Source organism: Saccoglossus kowalevskii, chromosome 19 (assembly GCF_978046115.1).
Source record: "Saccoglossus kowalevskii chromosome 19, keSacKowa6.1, whole genome shotgun sequence".
Classification (NCBI taxonomy): Eukaryota; Metazoa; Hemichordata; class Enteropneusta; family Harrimaniidae; genus Saccoglossus; species Saccoglossus kowalevskii.
In genome coordinates, this window is record NC_140659.1 from 18850433 (window position 1) to 18875116 (window position 24684).

General features: G+C 33.5%; 2 protein-coding genes across 2 annotated transcripts; both read left to right on the forward strand.

Annotated features, from left to right (window-relative positions):
* The first annotated feature begins 3696 nt into the window (after nt 1-3696).
* LOC100376334 (multiple inositol polyphosphate phosphatase 1-like) lies at nt 3697-8308 on the forward strand. Its single transcript, XM_085493726.1, has 3 exons — nt 3697-4495; nt 5643-5877; nt 7737-8308. The coding sequence occupies exons 1-3, from the start codon at nt 3697-3699 to the stop codon at nt 8134-8136; spliced, it is 1434 nt and encodes a 477-aa protein (XP_085349852.1). The 3' UTR covers nt 8137-8308.
* A 1300-nt stretch (nt 8309-9608) lies between these two features.
* On the forward strand, nt 9609-15039 carry LOC146730603 (multiple inositol polyphosphate phosphatase 1-like). Its single transcript, XM_085494084.1, has 3 exons — nt 9609-10360; nt 12824-13061; nt 13602-15039. The coding sequence occupies exons 1-3, from the start codon at nt 9628-9630 to the stop codon at nt 14020-14022; spliced, it is 1392 nt and encodes a 463-aa protein (XP_085350210.1). The 5' UTR covers nt 9609-9627; the 3' UTR covers nt 14023-15039.
* The last annotated feature ends 9645 nt before the right edge of the window (nt 15040-24684 follow it).

The following is a 24684-nucleotide window of genomic DNA, read 5'->3' on the forward strand; positions in this document are numbered from 1 at the left end:
GGAGGTAGAATGCAGAATGTTTGAGTCACCATTTACTACCCAATATACATATTGTATATCTTATCTTATTGCTGTTATAAGATATATGTATATGTATAACTTATTACTCGTACATTGTAAGTATGGCTGGATTATATATATTTAATAATAAGTCGTACTTTGCGAATATTTATATTTTGTTTATGTTTGAGATTAACGCCATGACCAAGGACAGGCAAAAATAATTTCACATTTTGCTTTATTTTTGGAGTAACTCGCTATTTTATGTGACTGTTTCGCCTGCTACATATTCATGACAACATATCACCTTGCCCGTACGCGTGTTTTTGCGTTCTTTGGTGGAAAGTCAGTTGATGGGAATGGTGGGGTTTGTACACTGATCCCTGGATCCACGGTTCAGTGATGGATGAACGGCTTGTTTGTTCATGGTATTATAATGCTGGACGATGAAACTGTCAATGAAAGCATATACTGTATATTGAGGATAATAGTACAATGTAGTAACTAATTACTGTTACCATGGTAACTTTCCTACGCGAGCGTGGTCACGAGAGATTCGCGAGACAATCAAGGCAAGCGTCACCCTTGACTTTTAGTACGTAACTACCTTGTTTGAGTAATCTTCTATCTCCATGGTAACATATTTTATATCAATAGAAACTGGTCGTACATGCCAGCTGGTTGTTTGAGTACTAGTATTGAGTAGGTACGACGAATCTGATAGCATACAATACAGTCTCTCTACACCTGGAGGGATTGTGCATACAGACTATTTTTAATATCGTTTTCTGACATTTACTATTTTCATGTTCGAATTTGAAATGTGCTTGTTATTTGTACTAGCTACAGCCATCAGGTTTTATTATGCTGGTAGTGTACGCGATATGTTCACCTCATGGTAGGACTATAATATACATATATGCCCGTGGTAGCCCGTACAGTAGCTCCAGAAAACGATGCATTCTATGTTTGAAGGAAAAATGTATCATAATTTATAGACTTCACCACTCCACACTAAACAAATGAAACGAACTTGTATCATCATGCCGACACAGATCAAAAGCCTTATTATGTAACGCTCAAACCTGTACGGTTTTATCTTTTTTTAATTGATATGTTAATTTGCGAAGTTTATAATGTATGCTTGTTAGTGCAGTCACGGTTTCTTTTTTAGTAACCGTGGTGCAGTGCCGCTCCTGGTGAGTGAGGTACTTGTACCTATGGAGCTAGCTCCATGTTGTACCTTACGAAACTGTGCTGTCGAGTTTCAATATTCATGTAGTTGTGTATTAATTTCTCTATTATCGTATGTATGTATTTATGTATATATATTGTAATGAATTTTAGTAGGTATTCCTAATAAATCTTGTAATTTGTAAATGTAACTTGTAGTCTATTTAAAGTTTGTAGTTTATTGTTTGGAGTTTATAGTAACCTTACTGCTATATTTTTCAAAGTCAAAAAATATAACATCACTCATTTTTGTTGATAACGTTGTTCTCTTGGCAAAAAAGAAAGAAAATTTTTAATTTCACCATCGTATAAAAAGACATGCAGGATATGCAACAAAATACAACAGAAAGTAAAATTACAGTTTTCAACAAAATGGGCTAATACTTTGTTTAAATTCGGAACAGAAAGCCTCGATAATACAAATTCTTTCACATATCTTGGTGTAACATGCAACACGAATACTAGTAATACCCGTTAGCGCAACCACGCAAACTTTGAGTACATGTGGTTGAATGCATCCAGATACCTATTTTACTGTACTAGTATGTAACACAAATGTGGAGTATAACATTAGACACTGGGACAAAAACAAGGATTGTAAAAAAAAACATCATTTATTGCTTCGCAAAAACTACTCAACGTCAAAAATAAAACCAGCAACATCTGTTGCACAATGGGAAACGGTCACTTACCTTTACTTGTCAACATTCAATAGCAAGCAAGCATTGTCAACAATTGCCCCCACTAGCTTACTACTTCTACTTGTACATTGTGCCCATTTTCTTTCCCTCCGGGGATTGTGTAAGTGTCAATAAGTAAATAAATAAAAAACTAATTTACGATGCTTTAACAGACTAGACCGTCGATAGTCCCTCTGGCCTAATGTTTTATTTTTCAACTAAATGGTTTAGTTTAAATCTTTAATGCAATAGTGAAATGCCCAATTCATTTCAGGTATTGTGAACAACAAAATCTGTCGATAGTCTAGAAAAGGCCGGCAGCAATATTGCTACAAGGCATCATGGATTTTTAAACTTGAATAAATTATTCAAAATTATAATTTCTACAATCTGAACACAATTAATGTTGAGGAATTCCATCATTATGTTAATGATTTTTGTGTAAAGCAGTGGAACATGAAAATAATCATAAAAATGATTAGAAACTAATACTTACAAAGACAGAGATTGTGCCATACGCTATGTTGTCACATGGGAATAGACTTCAAATTGAACAAGCTAGGCTTCAGAGGCCAGAATTTTGCGTTGAACATAGACAATGCAATTACTTCAAGCAATTAATTATAAGACGAACTGCGTTTTTCACAGAATGTAAATATACTGTGGAATACTTTATTTTCGTTGGAATTAATTTTCGCTGAAAAGGCTTTTTGTGCGTTTTCTATGGAATTTATTTTCACTGATTTTCGATGAGTTTAATGTGAAATATAGAAAAAAAAGTATATTCGCTGGATTTTATTTTTACGGAATTATCCCTTCAGCGAAAATAGCAAAAATAAATTCCAAGCGAAAATAAAGTATTCTACAGTACATGGAAACACAGTGAAGGACTATAACAGACATAAGACAAACAAATGCTCAATCTATTCACAAAAACTGAGTATTTTGAATTATTAAAAAACAAAGACAAGCTGATTTACTTCGTGAATGCAATTTTAGACATTTTTTTAAAAACTTTCCCGCTCAAATAGAAATAGCGTGGTGATTTTGTAGGACGGTCACAGTGGTTTGGTCGAGATTTTAATGCTTTTGACAATATTGAAACCTATTTAACGAATAAGTTTCCATTATTTCACATTTTGACAGTACATATGGTTATTCTGTGTGATGTTTCTCCCTGTGGAACTATACGGTGGCCCATTTATACAACTGGTCCGCTACTTGAAAAATACTAGTAGTCCGCTACTTGAATAAAAAATCGATAGACTACTTGAAAATCGGTCCGCTACTTGAAGATTGCTCCGCTATAGGAAAAAATGGTCCGATATGTTGTGACGTTCGTGCCGCCGACATGTGAACGTACTCAATGTTTTTGTCCCTGTTATTCTTTGTGAAACTATTAAAACAACGGCAGATATTTCATTTTGAAAAGTCCAAAGTCTGTTTAAAATTGGTTGGCTGGTAGAGTATATAATTTTAAAGATAGGGTAAGGCAGTCTTCAGGCCGGCGTCCTCTCCGAAACAGGTACACGTCGGAATGGTATAACTTCCGGAATACATATCGGAACAGTTTACCCTACGAGCATTGCAAGTACATGTATATGTGGCGTCATTTGAGAAACTAAACCAGAAACCGGCAAGAATAATTGCATGCCTGTGAATTTTGTTGCCATGCCCACAGCGCGGTATTTCGTAAAAAAAGACATTGAACTAAAACGTTGCCGATAGAGGGCAGTATACGGAAACAGCTGATAGCTTCGTGGTCCCAAATTAAAACATAGTCATGGAAATCGATGTAGTTAGCCGAACTACCTTACTGTTCGTATTCATGGTGGTAGTCAACTTATCAGATTCTCAAAACTATAGCGAATTCATTGGCGATCTGCTCACAACGAAGACGACGTACGAAGCATCGTTTGGTGGTTTGGAAAAAATGTCAGCCGCACTGAATGCTACGAGAACTCACCTGCAAATGGTCGCCGAATCGTGTGTTGCTCTGCAAGTCAACGCTTTGATAAGGCACGGTGTACGATATCCCGGTAAACAATTCTACCGTAACATAAGTCAGCTTATAGATCTCCAGGAACAAATTGAATCGGAAGAATTCTTCCACTTGAAAGCTCAGACAAACCCATTCCTAGATGTCACTGAAGCTCAACAGCTAGCTGAAAACGGGAGGCAAGAACTCCGCAACCTTGGAATAAGATATGCAAATTACTTTTCTGAACTGTTTCTAGATGGCACTGCGCAGAATTTCACTGAGAAATGTGTTTTTATAAGCTCTGACTTGCCTCGGACTAGAGACAGTGCCAAGGCATTCATACTTGGTATGCAAAGCATTGTGGGAAATGATAAGGATGATGAGTTGAAAATGATGATGGAGGATCAGATAGAGATTCTTGACATTGCAACAGATTTTTTGCTGAGGTTTTATTATAATTGTGAGAAAGTTGTCCAAACAGTGCAGAGAAACAAGACGGCATTGGCAGAGTATTATTTATTTGGTGATGGATCAGAGATAAATTCTGTAGTGGATGGAGTTTCGAAGAGGTTAAAAATAAAGCACTCAAGACTTACGAATGGTATGTACAACTGAAACCAAGGGTAGATAAGGAGATAAGGGCTTGCATTATTCACTACAATGCATGGTGATATGAAACCAAAATCACCTTGAAGTTGTACGATACAATTGTATGATTCCGTCTACATTAATGCCATAAAATCGAAATCACAAAAATTACTAGCATTGAAAATTACTGTAAAATACATTATTTTCATTTGGAATTAATTTTCGTTATTTTTGCTGAAGGAATGATTCAGTGAAAATAAAATCCAGCGAATATACGCTTTTTCGTATATTTTACATTCAACTCATCAAAAATCAGTAAAAATAAAATCCATACAAAACACCCAAGAAGTATTTTCTCCAAAAATTAATTCCAGCGAAAATAAAGTACTTCACAGTATATGGTTTATAGTATTGGTATGTTTTAAAAACTGAGGTTATTGAACCAGAATCAAGTAAATATTATATTGTCACTGGTAGCATAGTGGTTAGCGCATCAGTCTCATGATCAGTTCAAATCCTACCTTAGGCTGAACACCAAAAATGGTTTACCCCTACCTAGGGTGAGTGTGCCACAGACTCAATGGGAAGGTTAATTTCACTGGTCAAGATTCATTCACCAATGAATGTGACTTTGGGGGAATCGCAGGTCTGCCAAATTTTGTGCCTGTGTTCGACCGGGGCTGTTTGACACCACAATAGTGAATTATATAACCATTTGATAGAGAGATAGCCACACCCACTTTATGTAGTTTCAAACATTAATGTGATTTCTATTACAAAAATGTGACGGCACTTACAAATGTCAAAAATGTCAAAAATAATTTGTAAATAACAAACGCGTCATTGTTTTGTTACGGGACAATATGGGTTACATTCTGTTCTTTTTGAATTGCTTTCATTTTTTTTTTGAAATAAAGTGAGGCTACCCATGTTTGTTTCCATGGTTATATTCCAATGGTCATTTTTGAATCATAAAATTGTTTCTAACATTCAGGCATATTGGATATATACAGAGAGGAGAGCCAAGTGAGAGTCAGTAATCTGGTGAAAACAAATTATTACATCATCTGATTTCATATATTAAATATTCATATTGTGAAGGCATCTCAAGTTTCAGATTTCTAGAAATTCTAGAAATTAAATGATTTTTATTTTTTTAGAACATGTGCAAATGATGTATACATTGTGCTCAACCACGTTGGCGATATTCAACGAAACAAGTTGGTGTGAGGTTTTCACGCAAGATGAATTGAGGGTCATGGAGTATTGGTCAGATGTCAAGCAGTACTGGAAGAAAAGCTATGGTCATAAGATTAATTATCATATCAGTTGTCAACTTTTACAACATATTTTTAGTACACTGGAAGATGTTATGATGAATGAGAAGAATAGAAGGTATTATGCATGATATAGAGGGAGGCAGTCAATGTGGCATCCCATAATGCATTTTATTATGCATGATTTTCTGTGGTGACAAACAAAATATGATTATACATAACACCAATTTGGCAAATGCAATGGGCCATTCCAGTTTATATCTGCACCCCCCCTGTTGATGTGGTCGGATTTCCAGCACTGTATGATGGGGAAAATACCCCGAACTTCCAACTGTATATGGGGAAACAGAATCTGGAAATCCCGACGAGAATGGAAAAAAAATTCCTGCAAATCCAGGCAGTTATGGCTACTAAATAAAATATGGCCTAGTTTATCTTGCACATACCCGTTGATGAGGTTGGATTTCCAACAGTATGACTAAAAAAACTTGGAATTCTGACTGTATACGGTAAAAAAATTGGGCCAGTATGAAATAGTTATTACTGAAATTAGATAAGGATGGTTGCACGAATGAGCTCATCAACACCGTGAATCAGAACTAGTTTGGATTTCCATTATCAAATATAAAATTTTGAACTTGGTAAATTAGCATATGATGAGAGTTATATTTGGAAATCCTACTCTGTATGGTGGCACAATGGAACTCATCAACACCATAAGTAGGAACTATAGTTTTGGATTCCCATTACTGTATGGTGAATGGTGATTTGGAAATAAAACTTTGTATGACTTATACACCCATGGAAATTATACCCTGTATGAAGTAAACACACAAGCTCATCAACAGGGGGGGGGGGTGCAGATATAAACTGGAATGGCCCAATGAATGGATACATCACTGGTCATTTTTAACCTTTTCACCACCAGACTTTTTTGCCCAAATTTTTCTGCTTTTTGTTCTTCAATATTTTTGGAAATAAACCCTAATTTTGAAGCCAACAGAAAAAATTTGGGTCAATTTTCAGTTTGTACTAAAAAAATTTGGCTATTTTTTGTCCCAATCTTCTGAACGAAAAGGCAGACTATAAACAGAACTATTTTGTGAATTTGTGATGAAAAGAGGGGACTGGTGGTGAAAAGGTTAAACCGAAAGCAATCCCTAATTTGTTAACGTAAGTGGGATGCACCATGTAAGTCCCATAATGCAATGGGGCTTCATTTATTAAAGAAGACATGATAAATTTACTGTATCCTTAGAAATAGTTTACATTGGTTGACATCAAAAAACAATTTAGTAAAAAATTCAATACATATAATACTGAAGTAAAACTTTTGGGTACCCCACTGTAGACATTTTCACCAATCAATTAAAGTTACTAAAGTAAAACACAATAAATTATTGACTGACTTACTATCAAGCATTGTAGTGTCTTTATATCGCAGTCACTCATTGTGAATTATTACTTTGCTTGTTCACACAGCTTCACAATCTTACATTTTTGTAAACAATTAATTAATTCAAAACTACAATCAAATACTTACCCATGTATTAATTTTTCGTGACCAGTACACACTACCTCTACAAGGTGTTATCCGAGTCAAATGTAATACTGTGGAATACTTTATTTTTGCTGGAATTAATTTTCGCTGAAAAGGCTTTTTGGGAGTTTTGTATGGAATTTATTTTCACTGATTTTCGATGAGTTTAATGTGAAATATAGGAAAAAAAGTATATTTGCTGGATTTTATTTTCAGGGAATCATCCCTTCAGCGAAAATAGCGAAAATAAATTCCAAGCGAAAATAAAGTATTCTACAGTATGTGCTTTGCAGTTACAAGATGGATTCTAGACAGCTGATAACAGATTCATTTGAATTTGATTATCTATGAGTAATCTGAAGCTATTGTAGAAACATGCAATGAAACAAAAAAAATGATCAAAAGAAAAATTTCTTATATTCTTTGTTTATTTTCAGTAACACTGACAACTCTCCTGTGGGTGTATTTCGTTTTGGACATGCTGAAACCTTAATACCGTTATTAAGTATTCTTGGGTTGTACAAAGATGAAGAGATTATCTTGAAATATGACAATTACCATAGCAACTGGAATAGAACTTTCCGAGCCAGCAAGCTGTCTCCGTTTGCTGGTAACATAGCCTTTGTTTTATATAGCTGTACAGATAGCACTGGAAACTCAACGTATATGATAGAGGTATTACTCCATGAACAGCCAGTGACTTTACCGTGCTGTACTTCAACATTGTGCTCCTATGATGTTATTAAACAATTTTATTCCACATGGCTGGAGGATTGTGATTTAACCGAATTATGTGGAACTTGGACTGAGATACGCCAACCAAGAGAAGAGCTCTGAGTACATTGTTCCCACATAGTGATCTATTTGTTTTTATTTTCTGAAAATAACATTTTTTATTTTCCAGTCACTTTTCAGCCTGTTGGTCAGAAAATGAATTTTAAAGGGATTGAGTATTCAAATATTTTGTAAATATTTTATTTACAAACTTTTAAATAAAGTTTGAAAAGAATACTTGTAGTTTTTTTTATTTCCTATTCTAAGTGTGAATAAAACTAAAATGAGATGAAAGTTGATGGACTCATTATTCACATTACTTTTTTATTTGTAATTATTAGTACTTGTTAAATATTAAAATATTTGAATGTAGTTAATGATTTAATGCAAAACTCATTGATGAAAATTTTATTTACTTATATTAAATTTAAATGTTTTTTTTTTTTTAATTCAGCCATTTATTTGTTTTTCACTATATCCCTGTCTCTTTCTCAGGCATTCTTAAATTATATGTACCATCGAAGTCAGAATTTATGAGATCAATACCAAGTTATAATTTTAATTCTGTCATTGTTATTAAAGGACAGCAGTCATCACGCTGTGCATGTGTGACATTTGCAGCGTCACTTACGACACGACACTAACAATCCAATGTGCTCTTCCAATGGAAATCACAAGTGTAAGGTTTGACCTGGGCGCGACTTGCATTAATTACCTAAAAGTACCTCATTAAAGCTTAGTAACGTCTCAGTCAAAGTCGCTATCTTTGTTGATATGAGACCCATATATCTTGAGCATGCGTGACGCGTCGACTATCACCCTTCAACATATCGTTACTTGCTATGATTCAAATTCGCTAAACTAGAGTTCTGAATCTCTTGTTTATATTAATTATACCGGAACATTCCAGTTTATAGTGACTTGTAAACCCAAGTGTCTTGGTGATTCTAATGTTAATAATATTAATTTATTTAATTTATTATGTATTCATATGTCATTCAAATAAAGATGACCACTACTATAAGAAATATTAATATTTTTCGATGTAGTCAATAATTTTGAAAAAATGAAAACTTGATTTATTTACAATTAATTTGAATGGTTTTATTATGGCAGTCATTTGTTAGTTTTTCATGTCCCATTCAGGCATAAAAATAATTGGATTCTAAACTTTGAATATGTCTGCAATCTGTTCTCGGAGATGAGTTGGATAATATATTTATACTAGGTCGCAGGTGCACAAAATGCCTGGAATGGGTTTCCTCTTTTTATTTGAATTGTCTGAAAAATTAGAACAAACAAACACACATTTGTAGCAACGTCATTCAAAAATTCAAAGTGAAGACAAAAAATAATTTTCTAATTTTTTTCCGACCATATTACCAAGAATCAACCCCTAAATGTGAAAAAAAAAATCATTGGCGATAGAGGGCGTATAATTAACAAGTTGAACAAAGAGGGCGCTACTACAAAACAGCTGATGCGAAAACTTGTTGCGGAAGTCGTCTGTCCGAAATGGGTGCAAATAATAGACTGTCATTATTAGCGTCAGTGATGATAATATTGCTGACGAACTCGGCAGATCCACGAAGCGACGGTGAATTTATAGGCGATCTGCTCGTAACGAAGACGACGTACGAAGCTTCGTTTGGTGGTTCTGAGAAGATGTCAGCTGTACTGAATGCTACGAGAACTCACCTGCAAATGGTCGGTGAATCGTGTGTTGCTTTGCAAATCAACGCTTTGATAAGGCACGGTATACGATATCCCGGTAACAAATTCTACCGTAACATTGGTTTTATGATTGAACTTCAGGAATACATTGAATCGGAGGATTTTTTTTACTTCAAAAGTCAGACGAACCCTTTCTCAGATGACGTCGAACCTCAAATGTTAGCTAAGACTGGGAAGAGAGAACTATTTAATCTTGGGGTCAGATTTGCCAAATATTTTTCAAAGCTGTTTTCATATTGTGACGCAGAACGCTGTGAATTTGTCAGCTCAAATAAGTCGAGGACAGTTGACAGTGCAATTGCGTTCATTCAAGGTTTGCAAAGCACCATGGGAGATGAAACCAACATGAAAGAGAATATAACAATTCTAAGCAACACGGCTGATGGTAATATTATCAGGTTTTTTGATCTGTGTGAGAAATTTGTAAAATCTGTTGAGCAAAACGAGACAGCTTTGATTAACTTTCACTCGTTTGGTGAAGGTCCAGAGTTGAACGCTCTTGTGACTCGAATTAGAAAGAAGTTGGGAATAAACAAGTTAAAACTAACCAATGGTAAGTAAACATCTAGTATATGTCGATTTCTCACTCCATTCTTGATTGGATCGTGTGTAATAACAAAATTACTCCCATTACAGTCAAACCAGTGTTAGAACTACCTCTATGTAAAGACCATCTCGTTCATATCTAGCATAAACCTAGCCGTGGTTTCGCGGCGTTTTGGGTCCGGGAAGGTATTTTGCTTCGTCTATCAGTTATATATACATCGTCGGTATACAGTCGGACCCTAACGCCGCGGGTCCAACTGTGGAGCAAAATGGTAAAAATGGCAAATGACACTACCGACCTATATAACTGGTCGGAAAACTACAAAAAAATACAGATTTCCCTCAAGTAAAATACCTCCACGGGTAAACTAAATCATTATGTTCCCTCGACAGAAATCTGGGTTCGTTATTTCTTCGTTGTAGTTTATTTTTCAACCATTTCTCACGATTTCTGCAACCTCAGTTAGCGATAGCCGTGGTTTCGCGGCGTTTTGGGTCCGGGAAGGTATTTTGCTTCGTCTATCAGTTATATATACATCGTCGGTATACAGTCCGACTGTATACCGACGATGTATATATAACTGATAGACGAAGCAAAATACCTTCCCGGACCCAAAACGCCGCGAAACCACGGCTAGCATAAACCCTACAATACAATCATGTCGGGTTTTTGTCTATAGTGACCACTTTTAGACAGGCCCATGGCATCCTCAATATAAAGACAACCTGTCCGTAAATACCATTTTAATGGAGTTCCTTTGTGGTTGCAATACACAAGTTGATTGTATAGGAAAACCAGTTGAAAACAAGCAGCCTCTCAGCTGAGATAGCACTGCTGTTACCTATATACCTATATGTATAGTCTCAAAGCTATCGGACTTTAGGTTTTCAACAAGAAGTTGAAAATATCACTTTTTACCAAAAATGACAAAAATATTCATCGAAATTAGAGAATTGAAGATATCATCACAAAATGAACAAATCTGAGAGAGGTACAAATGTAACACACAGACAATCAAGGAGAGGTACATATGATAAGCTCCGCTGGACAAAGTCTACAGCAGAGCTAAAAAAGTATTACCTACAAATACTTGTATGTTATAAAATGACATACTGCTTATACAGGTACTTGAAATCACAGAGTGACTTTGAAACCTGGTTTCTATGTAAGGGGGGGGGGGTGTCATTTTATAACCGTCTTCTTGTAACATGGCTACAATTACGCTTACGTAAATTACAGAGGTGTTTCTATTGTTAAAATAAGTCATACTTTGATTACTGAGTATACACCAAAAGTGATTTTAACTTTATATTCACTTCTAATAAAGTATGTAGGATAATTGTTCCCTGGGATAAAGCCAAATACAAAAAATAATGCATTCCAAGACATATCCAGCACTACTGGCATGATATCCTGGATGTTATAATACCATGGGGAGCTGTATGTACACTCCCGTATAAAATCACAACCAATACAAAGCTTAGAAATTTCCAGTACAAGCTTACTATGAAATTTTTGCCTTCTAATCAACTTCTGTATGCATGGAATCTCAAAGATTCTCCACTATGCTCTTTTTGTGAAGAGGTTAGTGAAGATTACTATCACTTATTTTGGGATTGTAGATTTATATATATTTTTTGGAATTCAGTTAGAAAATGGTTATCCTCGTTCACAGAACTCATTTTCACATTAAATGCTCTAAAATGTATTCTGGGAGATATTGATGAGCATGCTAATCCAATGCTTAACTATGTCCTACTTATAGGTCGTTATTATATATTTAAGTGCAAGTTACAAAACATTATGCCAAACATTGTAGGTTTCAAATCCTGTGCAAAACAAACCATTGATCTGGAAAGTATCATTGCGAAAGCTCAGAACAGAAGAACAAAGTTTCTAAAGAAGTGGGGGCCTTTTATTGAGTATTATGATCTGTAAATGTTTTTCTGTTTTCTTTTATTGTTGTTTTGTCTGTAATTTGTAATTTTTGCATAATGAATAAAAAAAAAAAAAAACCCCAACTTTGCCTAGATTTTTCAAGCCTACCCTGCATCTTTTCATGGAAAAACTGGAAAATGGGCACTTTTTAAAAATTTTAGCTCTAAATGAAATTCTTCATTTTTGAACCAAAATGTCAACCTGTGGTTTTTTTATTAATTTTCATAAAATGAAAAGTTATTCGCACTTACCTCCCCTACTTTTGTTTTCAATGTTACCAGAAATATACTGAAAAGTTTTATTTGTCCTAAACATGACTGTCATTACAATTCAAACATTCCTCAAACAAAGTTTTTCAAGACAAGAAGTTACATAGTCACACATTGGTTGTCCATGTTGTTTTCACATATTAATTTCAGTTATCTGTAAAGCCCATTAAGTTCATCACCAAAAATATATTGACTTTAATTACGAGCAAAATTATACAATTGATTACATAATTCTTCATTATAACTTTATTTATATCTTCAGTACATGTTCGAAAACTCTATGATCTATGTGCAAATTCAATGGCAATTTTTAATGACGCTAGTTGGTGTGATGTTTTCACCTTGGAAGATCTAAGGATTATGGAGTATTGGTTAGATTTAAAGCACTATTGGAGGAAAAGCTACGGATATAAGATTAATTATCATATTAGTTGTCAGCTTTTACAGCATATATTTAGTACGCTGGAAGACGCCATGATGGACGAAAGGACAGTGTTAAGGTTTGTAAACAGAAAATGCATGTTGTTTGTAACTGGAGCTTAATTTAATTCCAATCTGATTAAAATTAAAATCCTGGTGCAGGCTTTTTTTTTTCTGTTTTTAATTATGTATTTTTCATATATTTTATTTTATTTGCTAGCATTTTGTTTTATATATAAAAATGTTGGTTCTCGCCAAATCAACAATGTGGTCATAGTTGAAATAATACAAAATGTACGTAATAAGAATCAACAAAAAAAATACTAAACAATATAGTGAAATATATGAAATAAAAAAAATACTTGCCATGTATGATTGGTTCTTTCACACCCCTTAAAGTTAAAGTTCTTGAATGCAAAATTTTAAAAAGTAATGTTGTATTTGTCCTATTAGAAACACATCTACAGTTGTAAACTGAATCATTAAAATATGAGTTGTCTTGACGATAGAAACTAAATATTTCTAATTTTATATACATTTTGTGTCAAAGTGAAATAATGTTTTGTAACATTTTCAATTTTGATGGTATAATGACTATATTTTCTATTATTCTGTTGCAGTAACCATGACAACTCTCCTGTGGGTGTATTTCGCTTTGGACACGCTGAAACATTTTTACCATTGTTAAGTATTCTTGGGTTGTACAAAGACGAAGACAATATCTTGAGATATGACAATTATCATAGCAACAGGAATAGAACTTTTCGAACCAGCAAACTGTCTCCGTTTGCTGGTAACATCGCCTTTGTTTTATACAGCTGTACAGATAGCACTGGAAACTCAATGTATATGATAGAGGTATTACTCCATGAACAGCCAGTGACTTTACCGTGCTGTACTTCAACATTGTGCTCCTATGATGTTATTAAAGAATTTTATTCCAAATGGCTGGAAGATTGTGACTTCACAGAGATTTGTCGGATGAGAAATGAAATACTGCCCTCTAAAGATGAAATACTGCCCTCTAAAGATGAACTTTAACCTTTTGAGCACCATATTTTTTCCCGCCAAAATTTTACACATGTATTTTTTGTTGTTAATTTAGGACTAAATTAGCATAATTGCTAATTGGTCTTGATAAAATGTTTTTTAAAAAAAACTTATTTTTTGAACGGTGAAAAAACTTCTCTTAATCTTGGTCAATCTTTTCATCTTGATCAATATTTTCGGAAACTATAGAAAAAATGATAGAAGTTTATTTTGTTAAAAGTGAAGTTGGCATTTAAAATAATATCCACATGTGTTGCAATTTGTTTCTGCTTTTGTTCCCTTGTATGGTGTGAACTATGTCACCAACATTGTACACAGTATTGACAACATATTCAACTTTCAGCGCAAAATGTTTTCTTTGGAATTTTTCACTGTCGTCCCTCATTAAATTATTGCTATATCCTTTTTCTTACCAGTTCCCTCTTTTCATCACAAATTCACAAAATAGTACCAAATAGTCTGCACTTTCTTTCAGAAGATTGTGACAAAAATAGCCAAATTTTTTGAGTAAAAACTAAAAATTGACTCAAAATTTGCATGTTGGCTCCATAATTAGAGTTCATTTCCAGAAATATTGAAAAATATAAGAAAAAGTGCAGAAAAATTAGGCAAACATGTCTTGTGGTGAAAAGAATAAGCCGAGAAAATATGTAAAAAAAATAATTTTATCACAAGAAACCGCAAAGAGTACCCTTTTGCAATACAGGGATCATATTGACTGACAATATGTATAGTATAGTTTCAATTTTTTTTGTTTAAAAAATAAGTTTTTCTTATAAAATATTGCCTGACAGAAACAGGAAACTTAGTATATACTTTACAACCTGTTTTTTTTTTTCTAAGGATTATTCTTTCTTACATATTGGTGCAAATTTTCTTACTATGATTTTCTTAAAATTCAATTTTAGCGAGAAATTTTTGTGATTTGCACAGACAGAATTTAATAAATTTCTGTTCACTGTGTAGATCCCACACTATGAAATAAAATGTAAAAATGGAACAAACAAAGGTTATAGTGGCGTCAAAATATCTAGTTTGAATTTGACAAACCAAGGTTATAGTTGTGTCAAAATATCTAGTTTGAATTTGACAAAGGTTATAGTGGTGTCAAAATATCTAGTTTGAATTTGACAAACAAAGGTTATAGTGGCGTCAAAATATCTAGTTTGAATTTGACAAACCAAGGTTATAATTGTGTCAAAATATCTAGTTTGAATTTGACAAAGGTTATAGTTGTGTCAAAATATCTAGTTTGAATTTGACAAACAAAGGTTATAGTGGCGTCAAAATATCTAGTTTGAATTTGACAAACAAAGGTTATAGTGGTGTCAAAATATCTAGTTTGAATTTGACAAACCAAGGTTATAATTGTGTCAAAATATCTAGTTTGAATTTGACAAACAAAGGTTATAGTTGTGTCAAAATATCTAGTTTGAATTTGACAAACAAAGGTTATAGTGGCGTCAAAATATCTAGTTTGAATTTGACAAACAAAGGTTATAGTGGTGTCAAAATATCTAGTTTGAATTTGACAAACAAAGGTTATAGTGGCGTCAAAATATCTAGTTTGAATTTGACAAACAAAGGTTATAGTGGTGTCAAAATATCTAGTTTGAATTTGACAAACAAAGGTTATAGTGGCGTCAAAATATCTAGTTTGAATTTGACAAACAAAGGTTATAGTGGCGTCAATATATCTAGTTTGAATTTGACAAACAAAGGTTATAGTGGCATCAAAATATCTAGTTTGAATTTGACAAACAAAGGTTATAGTGGCGTCAAAATATCTAGTTTGAATTTGACAAACAAAGGTTATAGTGGTGTCAAAATATCTAGTTTGAATTTGACAAACAAAGATTATAGTGGCGTCAAAATATCTAGTTTGAATTTGACAAACAAAGGTTATAGTGGCGTCAAAATATCTAGTTTGAATTTGACAAACAAAGGTTATAGTGGCGTCAAAATATCTAGTTTGAATTTGACAAACAAAGGTTATAGTGGCGTCAAAATATCTAGTTTGAATTTGACAAACCAAGGTTATAGTTGTGTCAAAATATCTAGTTTGAATTTGACAAAGGTTATAGTGGTGTCAAAATATCTAGTTTGAATTTGACAAACAAAGGTTATAGTGGCGTCAAAATATCTAGTTTGAATTTGACAAACCAAGGTTATAATTGTGTCAAAATATCTAGTTTGAATTTGACAAAGGTTATAGTTGTGTCAAAATATCTAGTTTGAATTTGACAAACAAAGGTTATAGTGGCGTCAAAATATCTAGTTTGAATTTGACAAACAAAGGTTATAGTGGTGTCAAAATATCTAGTTTGAATTTGACAAACCAAGGTTATAATTGTGTCAAAATATCTAGTTTGAATTTGACAAAGGTTATAGTTGTGTCAAAATATCTAGTTTGAATTTGACAAACAAAGGTTATAGTGGCGTCAAAATATCTAGTTTGAATTTGACAAACAAAGGTTATAGTGGTGTCAAAATATCTAGTTTGAATTTGACAAACAAAGGTTATAGTGGCGTCAAAATATCTAGTTTGAATTTGACAAACAAAGGTTATAGTGGTGTCAAAATATCTAGTTTGAATTTGACAAACAAAGGTTATAGTGGCGTCAAAATATCTAGTTTGAATTTGACAAACAAAGGTTATAGTGGCGTCAATATATCTAGTTTGAATTTGACAAACAAAGGTTATAGTGGCATCAAAATATCTAGTTTGAATTTGACAAACAAAGGTTATAGTGGCGTCAAAATATCTAGTTTGAATTTGACAAACAAAGGTTATAGTGGTGTCAAAATATCTAGTTTGAATTTGACAAACAAAGATTATAGTGGCGTCAAAATATCTAGTTTGAATTTGACAAACAAAGATTATAGTGGCGTCAAAATATCTAGTTTGAATTTGACAAACAAAGGTTATAGTGGCGTCAAAATATCTAGTTTGAATTTGACAAACAAAGGTTATAGTGGCGTCAAAATATCTAGTTTGAATTTGACAAACAAAGGTTATAGTGGCGTCAAAATATCTAGTTTGAATTTGACAAACAAAGGTTATAGTGGCGTCAAAATATCTAGTTTGAATTTGACAAACAAAGGTTATAGTGGCGTCAATATATCTAGTTTGAATTTGACAAACAAAGGTTATAGTGGCATCAAAATATCTAGTTTGAATTTGACAAACAAAGGTTATAGTGGCGTCAAAATATCTAGTTTGAATTTGACAAACAAAGGTTATAGTGGCGTCAAAATATCTAGTTTGAATTTCACAAACAAAGATTATAGTGGCGTCAAAATATCTAGTTTGAATTTGACAAACAAAGGTTATAGTGGCGTCAAAATATCTAGTTTGAATTTGACAAACAAAGGTTATAGTGGCGTCAAAATATCTAGTTTGAATTTGACAAACAAAGGTTATAGTGGTGTCAAAATATCTAGTTTGAATTTGACAAACAAAGGTTATAGTGGCGTCAAAATATCTAGTTTGAATTTGACAAACCAAGGTTATAGTGGCATCAAAATATCTAGTTTGAATTTGACAAACAAAGATTATAGTGGCGTCAAAATATCTAGTTTGAATTTGACAAACAAAGGTTGTAGTTGTGTCAAAATATCTAGTTTGAATTTGACAAACAAAGGTTATAGTGGTGTCAAAATATCTAGTTTGAATTTGACAAACAAACGTTATAGTGGTGTCAAAATATCTAGTTTGAATTTGACAAACAAAGATTATAGTGGCGTCAAAATATCTAGTTTGAATTTGACAAACAAAGGTTATAGTGGCGTCAAAATATCTAGTTTGAATTTGACAAACCAAGGTTATAGTGGCATCAAAATATCTAGTTTGAATTTGACAAACAAAGGTTATAGTGGCGTCAAAATATCTAGTTTGAATTTCACAAACAAAGATTATAGTGGCGTCAAAATATCTAGTTTGAATTTGACAAACAAAGGTTATAGTGGCGTCAAAATATCTAGTTTGAATTTGACAAACAAAGGTTATAGTGGCGTCAAAATATCTAGTTTGAATTTGACAAACAAAGGTTATAGTGGTGTCAAAATATCTAGTTTGAATTTGACAAACAAAGGTTATAGTGGCGTCAAAATATCTAGTTTGAATTTGACAAACCAAGGTTATAGTGGCATCAAAATATCTAGTTTGAATTTGACAAACAAAGATTATAGTGGCGTCAAAATATCTAGTTTGAATTTGACAAACAAAGGTTGTAGTTGTGTCAAAATATCTAGTTTGAATTTGACAAACAAAGGTTATAGTGGTGTCAAAATATCTAGTTTGAATTTGACAAACAAACGTTATAGTGGTGTCAAAATATCTAGTTTGAATTTGACAAACAAAGATTATAGTGGCGTCAAAATATCTAGTTTGAATTTGACAAACAAAGGTTATAGTGGCGTCAAAATATCTAGTTTGAATTTGACAAACCAAGGTTATAGTGGCATCAAAATATCTAGTTTGAATTTGACAAACAAAGGTTATAGTGGCGTCAAAATATCTAGTTTGAAATTGACAAACAAAGATTATAGTGGCGTCAAAATATCTAGTTTGAATTTGACAAACAAAGGTTGTAGTTGTGTCAAAATATCTAGTTTGAATTTGACAAACAAAGGTTATAGTGGTGTCAAAATATCTAGTTTGAATTTGACAAACAAACGTTATAGTGGTGTCAAAATATCTAGTTTGAATTTGACAAACAAAGATTATAGTGGCGTCAAAATATCTAGTTTGAGTTTGACAAACAAAGGTTATAGTTGTGTCAAAATATCTAGTTTGAATTTGACAAACAAAGGTTATAGTGGTGTCAAAATATCTAGTTTGAATTTGACAAACAAAGGTTATAGTGGTGTCAAAATATCTAGTTTGAATTTGACAAACAAAGGTTATAGTGGTGTCAAAATATCTAGTTTGAATTTGACAAACATGAAAGTATATTGGGGGTATTTCCAAAAAAAAAAAAAAAAAAAAAATGAAATCCCAGATGATTGGCGTAAAGGGCTCATCATAAAACTTCCAAAGAAGGGTGATTTGGCAAACTGTGACAATTGGCGGGGAATTACTCTCCTATCAATTCCAAGCAAAGTCTTCTACAAAATCTTTCTCAATAGAATGGAAACAGCCATTGAGGCAAAGCTCAGACCAGAACAGGCCGGTTTCAGACATGGTAAGGGGTGCATTTTTGCACTACAAAACATCATGGAACAATGTTTGGAATGGAATGCATCACTCTTTATAAATTTCATCGACTTTAAGAAGGCGTTCGATAGTGTACATCGAGACAGCCTGTGGAGGATATTAGGAGCCTATGGATTTCACCCAAAACTCACCCAACTAATCAAGACATTTTATGTAGACTTTGGGTGCAGCATCATCCTAGACAACGCTCTCTCAGACTGGTTCAAAGTTGAGTCAGGAGTACGACAAGGATGCATACTCTCACCTATGCTCTTCCTTATTACCCTTGACTGGGTAATGAGAAACACAACTGTCGGAAAAGCAAGAGGAATACAATGGTCCATGTTTTCCAAACTTGACGATCTTGATTTTGCAGACGATTTAGCTATGCTTTCATCAAGACTAGACCATATGCAGGAAAAGACCAACAGACTCTCTAGGTTTGCAGCACAAACAGGACTGTCAATCAATGAGAAAAAAACACAGCTATTGAAAATCAACACAACAAACCAAACCCCACTCAAAATTCAGGGTAAGGCCATCAATGAAGTTGATGACTTCACTTACCTAGGCAGTAATGTAAGCAAAAAGGACAGCACAAGTAAAGACAACAAATCAAGAAGAGCCAAAGCCAGGAATGCCTTCATAAAACTAAATCCAATTTTGAAATCCAACCAATACAGTCAGAAGCTTAAACTCAAGCTTTACAATAGCAATCTGTCCTTCTCTATGCATTCGAATGTTGGCGTGTAACAAAATCCGATATGATCAAGTTATCATCTTTCCACAATACTGTAAAGGGGGTAATTATTCACTGGGTTTTAATTTAGCTTATTTCGCTGACTGGAAAAATGCGCTAAATTAAAACACAGTGAATATGTAAAATTTAGCATAGAACACATTATCTAAATGACGAAACCGTGAATTTAAAACCCACTGAATATGCCTGAAATGGTAAATCAGTGAAATTTAAACCCAGTGAAAATTAGTCATTTTACAGTAGTTGCCTTTGGAGAATTTGCAAAATATTCTGGCCAGTGATCATATCCAATGAAAATCTCTATAGGCAAACACATTCAAAGGACATTATTATTATTGAAATTAAGAGCCGAAGACTGAGATGGTTGGGCCATGTTCTTAGAATGCCACAAGACTCAATCTCCGAAACAGCACTTTGCTGGACACCACAGGGTCAACGAAACCACATGGAGGCCAAAAACCACATGGAGAAGAACCATTACCACAGAACTTGTCCAAGCAAACCTGACCTGGAGTAGTGCAGGAATAGAAGAACCTGATTGCAGCCTTATGTCCCGGTGTGGGATGAAAAGGATCAAAACAATTTCCAAACTCAATAATAAACTGTACATATTTGATGATTGTCAGTTTTGATGAAGTAAGAGTATCTCAACTTCATATTTCTCTTATAGGCATTTCAACATTGAACCATGAAAAAGAACTTCAAGTTCAAGATGAAATCTTTCAGTTTTTGCGTTCGTTTCATGCCTATTGCACAGGATTCAAAATTTCACAGTTAACGGAATTTCACCTGTGGTCCACAGATGCTGAAAATTCTGTGGAATTAATTTTCGCTGAAAAGGCTTTTTTGGGCGTTTTGTATGGAACTTATTTTCACTGATTTTTGATGAATTTAATGTGAAATATAGGAAAAAAGTATATTCGCTGGATTTTATTTCCACGGAATCATCCATTCAGCGAAAATAGCGAAAATAAATTCCAAGCGAAAATAAAGTATTCTACAGTACATATAACTACAGAAACTGCTAAAAACGAAAATCTTGTAAATGTTGTAGTTACTGCATTTAGTATAAGCCATAATATATATGTAAATACTTTATATAAGAGTTTCCGATGAAGTGTGAAAGACAATACAACGTTTAAATTGGATCAGGATTTGAAATTGTGCAAGTTTTTTGAATTGATGGACAAATAATTTTCTCAAGCTATGCATGTCTACAATATTATCCTTACATATTACTCTGATGCTGTGATAGATTTGTTTAAATTTTATACAAAAGCAATGTATGCATCTACATACCAAATTATTTTTTGTTCTCAAATTTCATTTGTCAAATATATATGGGAACCATTGTTATGTCATTATAAAATAATGACTTACCGGTACTAGTATTTCACAAGTTTTCTATTATTCTGTTGCAGTAACCATGACAACACTCTGTTGTGTGTACCGGTATTTAGGTTTGGACATGCTGACATTTTTATTATGCTCACAATTGTCATGCAGTCTTCATTCACAATGTTTATATTGCAATAAGCTTATACCGATGCTCATTTGTCTAATGTACTGTAAGTGCATTAATTATTCTATGGTTTTCACTGTAAAGTCAGCTAAAATGGGAACATGTGAAAAAACAATAGAACTCATTGTTTTCCTGCCAAGTTTGTGAACTTAACCCAGTGAAAATTGCTCAAAACATAAAAATTAAATGCCAGTGAAAATACAGTATGGTATTACGTTTTTTACCTTGGGGGTAAAGAGCATCAAACGGATGTAAGAAGTATAGTACATTCAACATCGATATAAGCATATTGCAACACAAGAACAGGAATTTCAGATTTCACTGTAATCCCTTAACAATATTCTATCAGAATATCAGAGGTATTTTTATATACTGTAATGTAAAGTTTATTCAATTAGAGAAGTATTTTTACACGGATATCCACAGCAATAAAAAAATTTATTTTGAATTATTTTGTATAATAATACATTTTCAAATGCATTTTAAATAACTTATATTTGGTAAGATTACAATGGTTGTAATATTTGAATTTAAAAAAATTAGGGGCTCAATGGAAGAACATTTATAATGGCATGCAACTGAGATATGCAGTGATGCTGAATTCATTTGTGAGTTCTAAGCACATGTAGATCAAACTTAAAGCATTACTGAATCAAGTGAACGCTTGAAAATATTTGACTGAGAAAAAGTAATGAGTGTATTATTCAAAAACATATAAACCTTGCATATGTAAAAGAACACTATACAGCTTGAGCTGAATACTCTCTAACAGACTCATCAATCATCTCGCAATTTGTGAGACTTCAAATGAGACCTTCATCGTATATCACACTGGTTGCATGCCCTTATCTTATACATCCTTGTTTTAGCTGATTCTATTCGAGATTTGTTACTATCTGGCAGTGATAGGTATGCACAATGAACTAATTAAAATTCTATGTTCCTTGGTCTCGCAACTTTCCCATGATGAGGTGGTAAATATATTCAGTTGGTCACCAGATGCATAGTGCATCATCTGCTTACCAGGGTTAGGCTCAATAATATTATTGTTCTCTCATTGCATGCGGACATATAGGCTTTTTTTTGTCAGTATTTTAAGAAAAATCAAAATAACATTATAAAAATAATAAAATAGACCAACCACTTTTTCTCTTCACTTTTTAAACATGCATATTTATGGAGTATGATATGGTTAGCATGATTATAATATTTTGTGTATATTTGATATGTGCATAGAGAACTCCCGGCCCCCCCACTCAGGATCCATAGGGGGCCGCATGCGCGTTCCCATTTTCTCGGGAAAGGGGGTACTTTTTGACGATCTGTCTCGGGAACATTTTCCCGAGAAAATCGTAGAAAAGGGGGTATTTTTTGCTTGTTTTCCCGAGATTCTCAAAATAGGGGGTGTATTTCAAAACATAGGGGGTGAAATTCATCGGAAAAGCCCGTGAAAGGGGGGGTTAAATTTTCTTCTTTACCCTAGATAGGGGGGGGGGGGAGGTCAAAAAAAAATGAGGGAACAAGCATAGGCCCCCCTAAATATAGGGAGTGGGTGGGCCGGGAGAGAACTTGAATTGGTAGAGGGTGCTGTGGGCAAACCCTGATCTGAAAAATTTGAAGATCTACTACCTGCTCCTAGTTATAACTAACATTGGGACTATAATGGGATATATTTTCATAGTTTTATTAATGTACATGTATTGCAGGATTTACATCTTCGTTTTGAATTATAACACTCCACAATAACTCGGTGGGTGAATCTTTGTAAATCTGTATCTATTGGATCACTATATATAATGATGAAAAGCCAAAACTTTTGAAAAATTATTGCAAATGATATATTTTCTCCAAAACTAACACTAAATCAGACGATTAAATATTTCACATCGTAATCTCAAAACCCCAATTAGACTGAATTATTTAATCGTAATGTGCGTGTTTGTATGTAATGTACGGCTAACATCATCAGATTTTCTTGAATTTATATAAACATTCTGTTAAATTTTAATATGGTCACTGAACATTTTTCATAATGTATGTGAAAATGAATATGGTTAAAAGGTCTTGCGTACCATAATTAAGACAAAATTTTGTTTGAATACCTATATTAATAAGTATCACATGTTATAAGATTACTCCTGGTTGTCACAAATTATTATGGCAGGACAAGGATTTCTATGGAAATAGTTTCATTTTTTCTGATGTAAAAAATAAGTTGGTGACTTGTGCCCAAATCAATAATTTTGACATTTTGAAACAAAACTTCTATTTTAATAAGAGATCCAATAACAAACCTAACATGTCACATCTCATTTGCGTACGAGATCACGGTTTCTTGAATACGAAATATCTTTCCGAGATTACAGAATCTAATTATATTTATAGATACATCAATATACTTAAATATTCAAAGAAATACTCTATACTTGCACATGCAATTAACAATCTGTAGATTAGGGAAACAAAATCTATCAGAGTGTGCAATGTCAAACTGTGGGGGCGATGGATAGAAATGTACATTTAAAACAATTCACCCAATCTAATGTCATAACGCTAAAACTTTAGTCAATGTTTACAAACGAGAGTGACGCAGGTTACACCCCTCCCGCTTTAATTCAACCAATGCCATAACACCAATATGTCAACTTCACATTGTAAGCAAAAACCAATCAAATTACTTATGGGGTGAACTATCAGCTGCATATGATCGAAAAGTAAAATACAGCAAATATCAGGAAACATTCTATGAACGACCAGTGATACTAAAGTTCATTAGCAAACTTGAAGAAATGCCGTGGCATGAAGCTAGGCGGTTTGGTGCCAAAAACGAGCATTGGTCCGAGTGATGTAGTAGTACATGTTTACTTTCATTCAACATAGTATCTATTTACCATGCTGTGTTTTCAGTGTTGACTACGGCTTAGCTGGAACAGTGATAAATATACAACACATACCAAAGTTTAAAGATATCAATTTTTGGGTTTATTTCACGGTACAAATATTTACAAAGTGTAGAAATTCATCAAATACAAAGGAAGGCATTAACAAGTTTTAATTTACATCTTTCGTCAGTTAAAGCCTGTTTTCAAAAAGCACGTAAATTACCGCCAACTACACATTTTCACACAGAGTGCTTTTAATCCTACACGAAGGAACACCTAGCTGTGTGTTGTT

What these genes read in the sequence shown, in the direction of transcription:
- LOC100376334 (XM_085493726.1), top strand. Translation starts at nt 3,697, where the DNA reads ATGGAAATCGATGTAGTTAGCCGAACTACCTTACTGTTCGTATTCATG. An exon ending in GCACTCAAGACTTACGAATG is followed by an intron (nt 4,496 to 5,642) that starts GTATGTACAACT and finishes TTATTTTTTTAG; the next exon opens with AACATGTGCAAATGATGTAT. An exon ending in ATGAATGAGAAGAATAGAAG is followed by an intron (nt 5,878 to 7,736) that starts GTATTATGCATG and finishes GTTTATTTTCAG; the next exon opens with TAACACTGACAACTCTCCTG.
- LOC146730603 (XM_085494084.1), top strand. Translation starts at nt 9,628, where the DNA reads ATGATAATATTGCTGACGAACTCGGCAGATCCACGAAGCGACGGTGAA. An exon ending in CAAGTTAAAACTAACCAATG is followed by an intron (nt 10,361 to 12,823) that starts GTAAGTAAACAT and finishes TTATATCTTCAG; the next exon opens with TACATGTTCGAAAACTCTAT. An exon ending in GACGAAAGGACAGTGTTAAG is followed by an intron (nt 13,062 to 13,601) that starts GTTTGTAAACAG and finishes ATTCTGTTGCAG; the next exon opens with TAACCATGACAACTCTCCTG.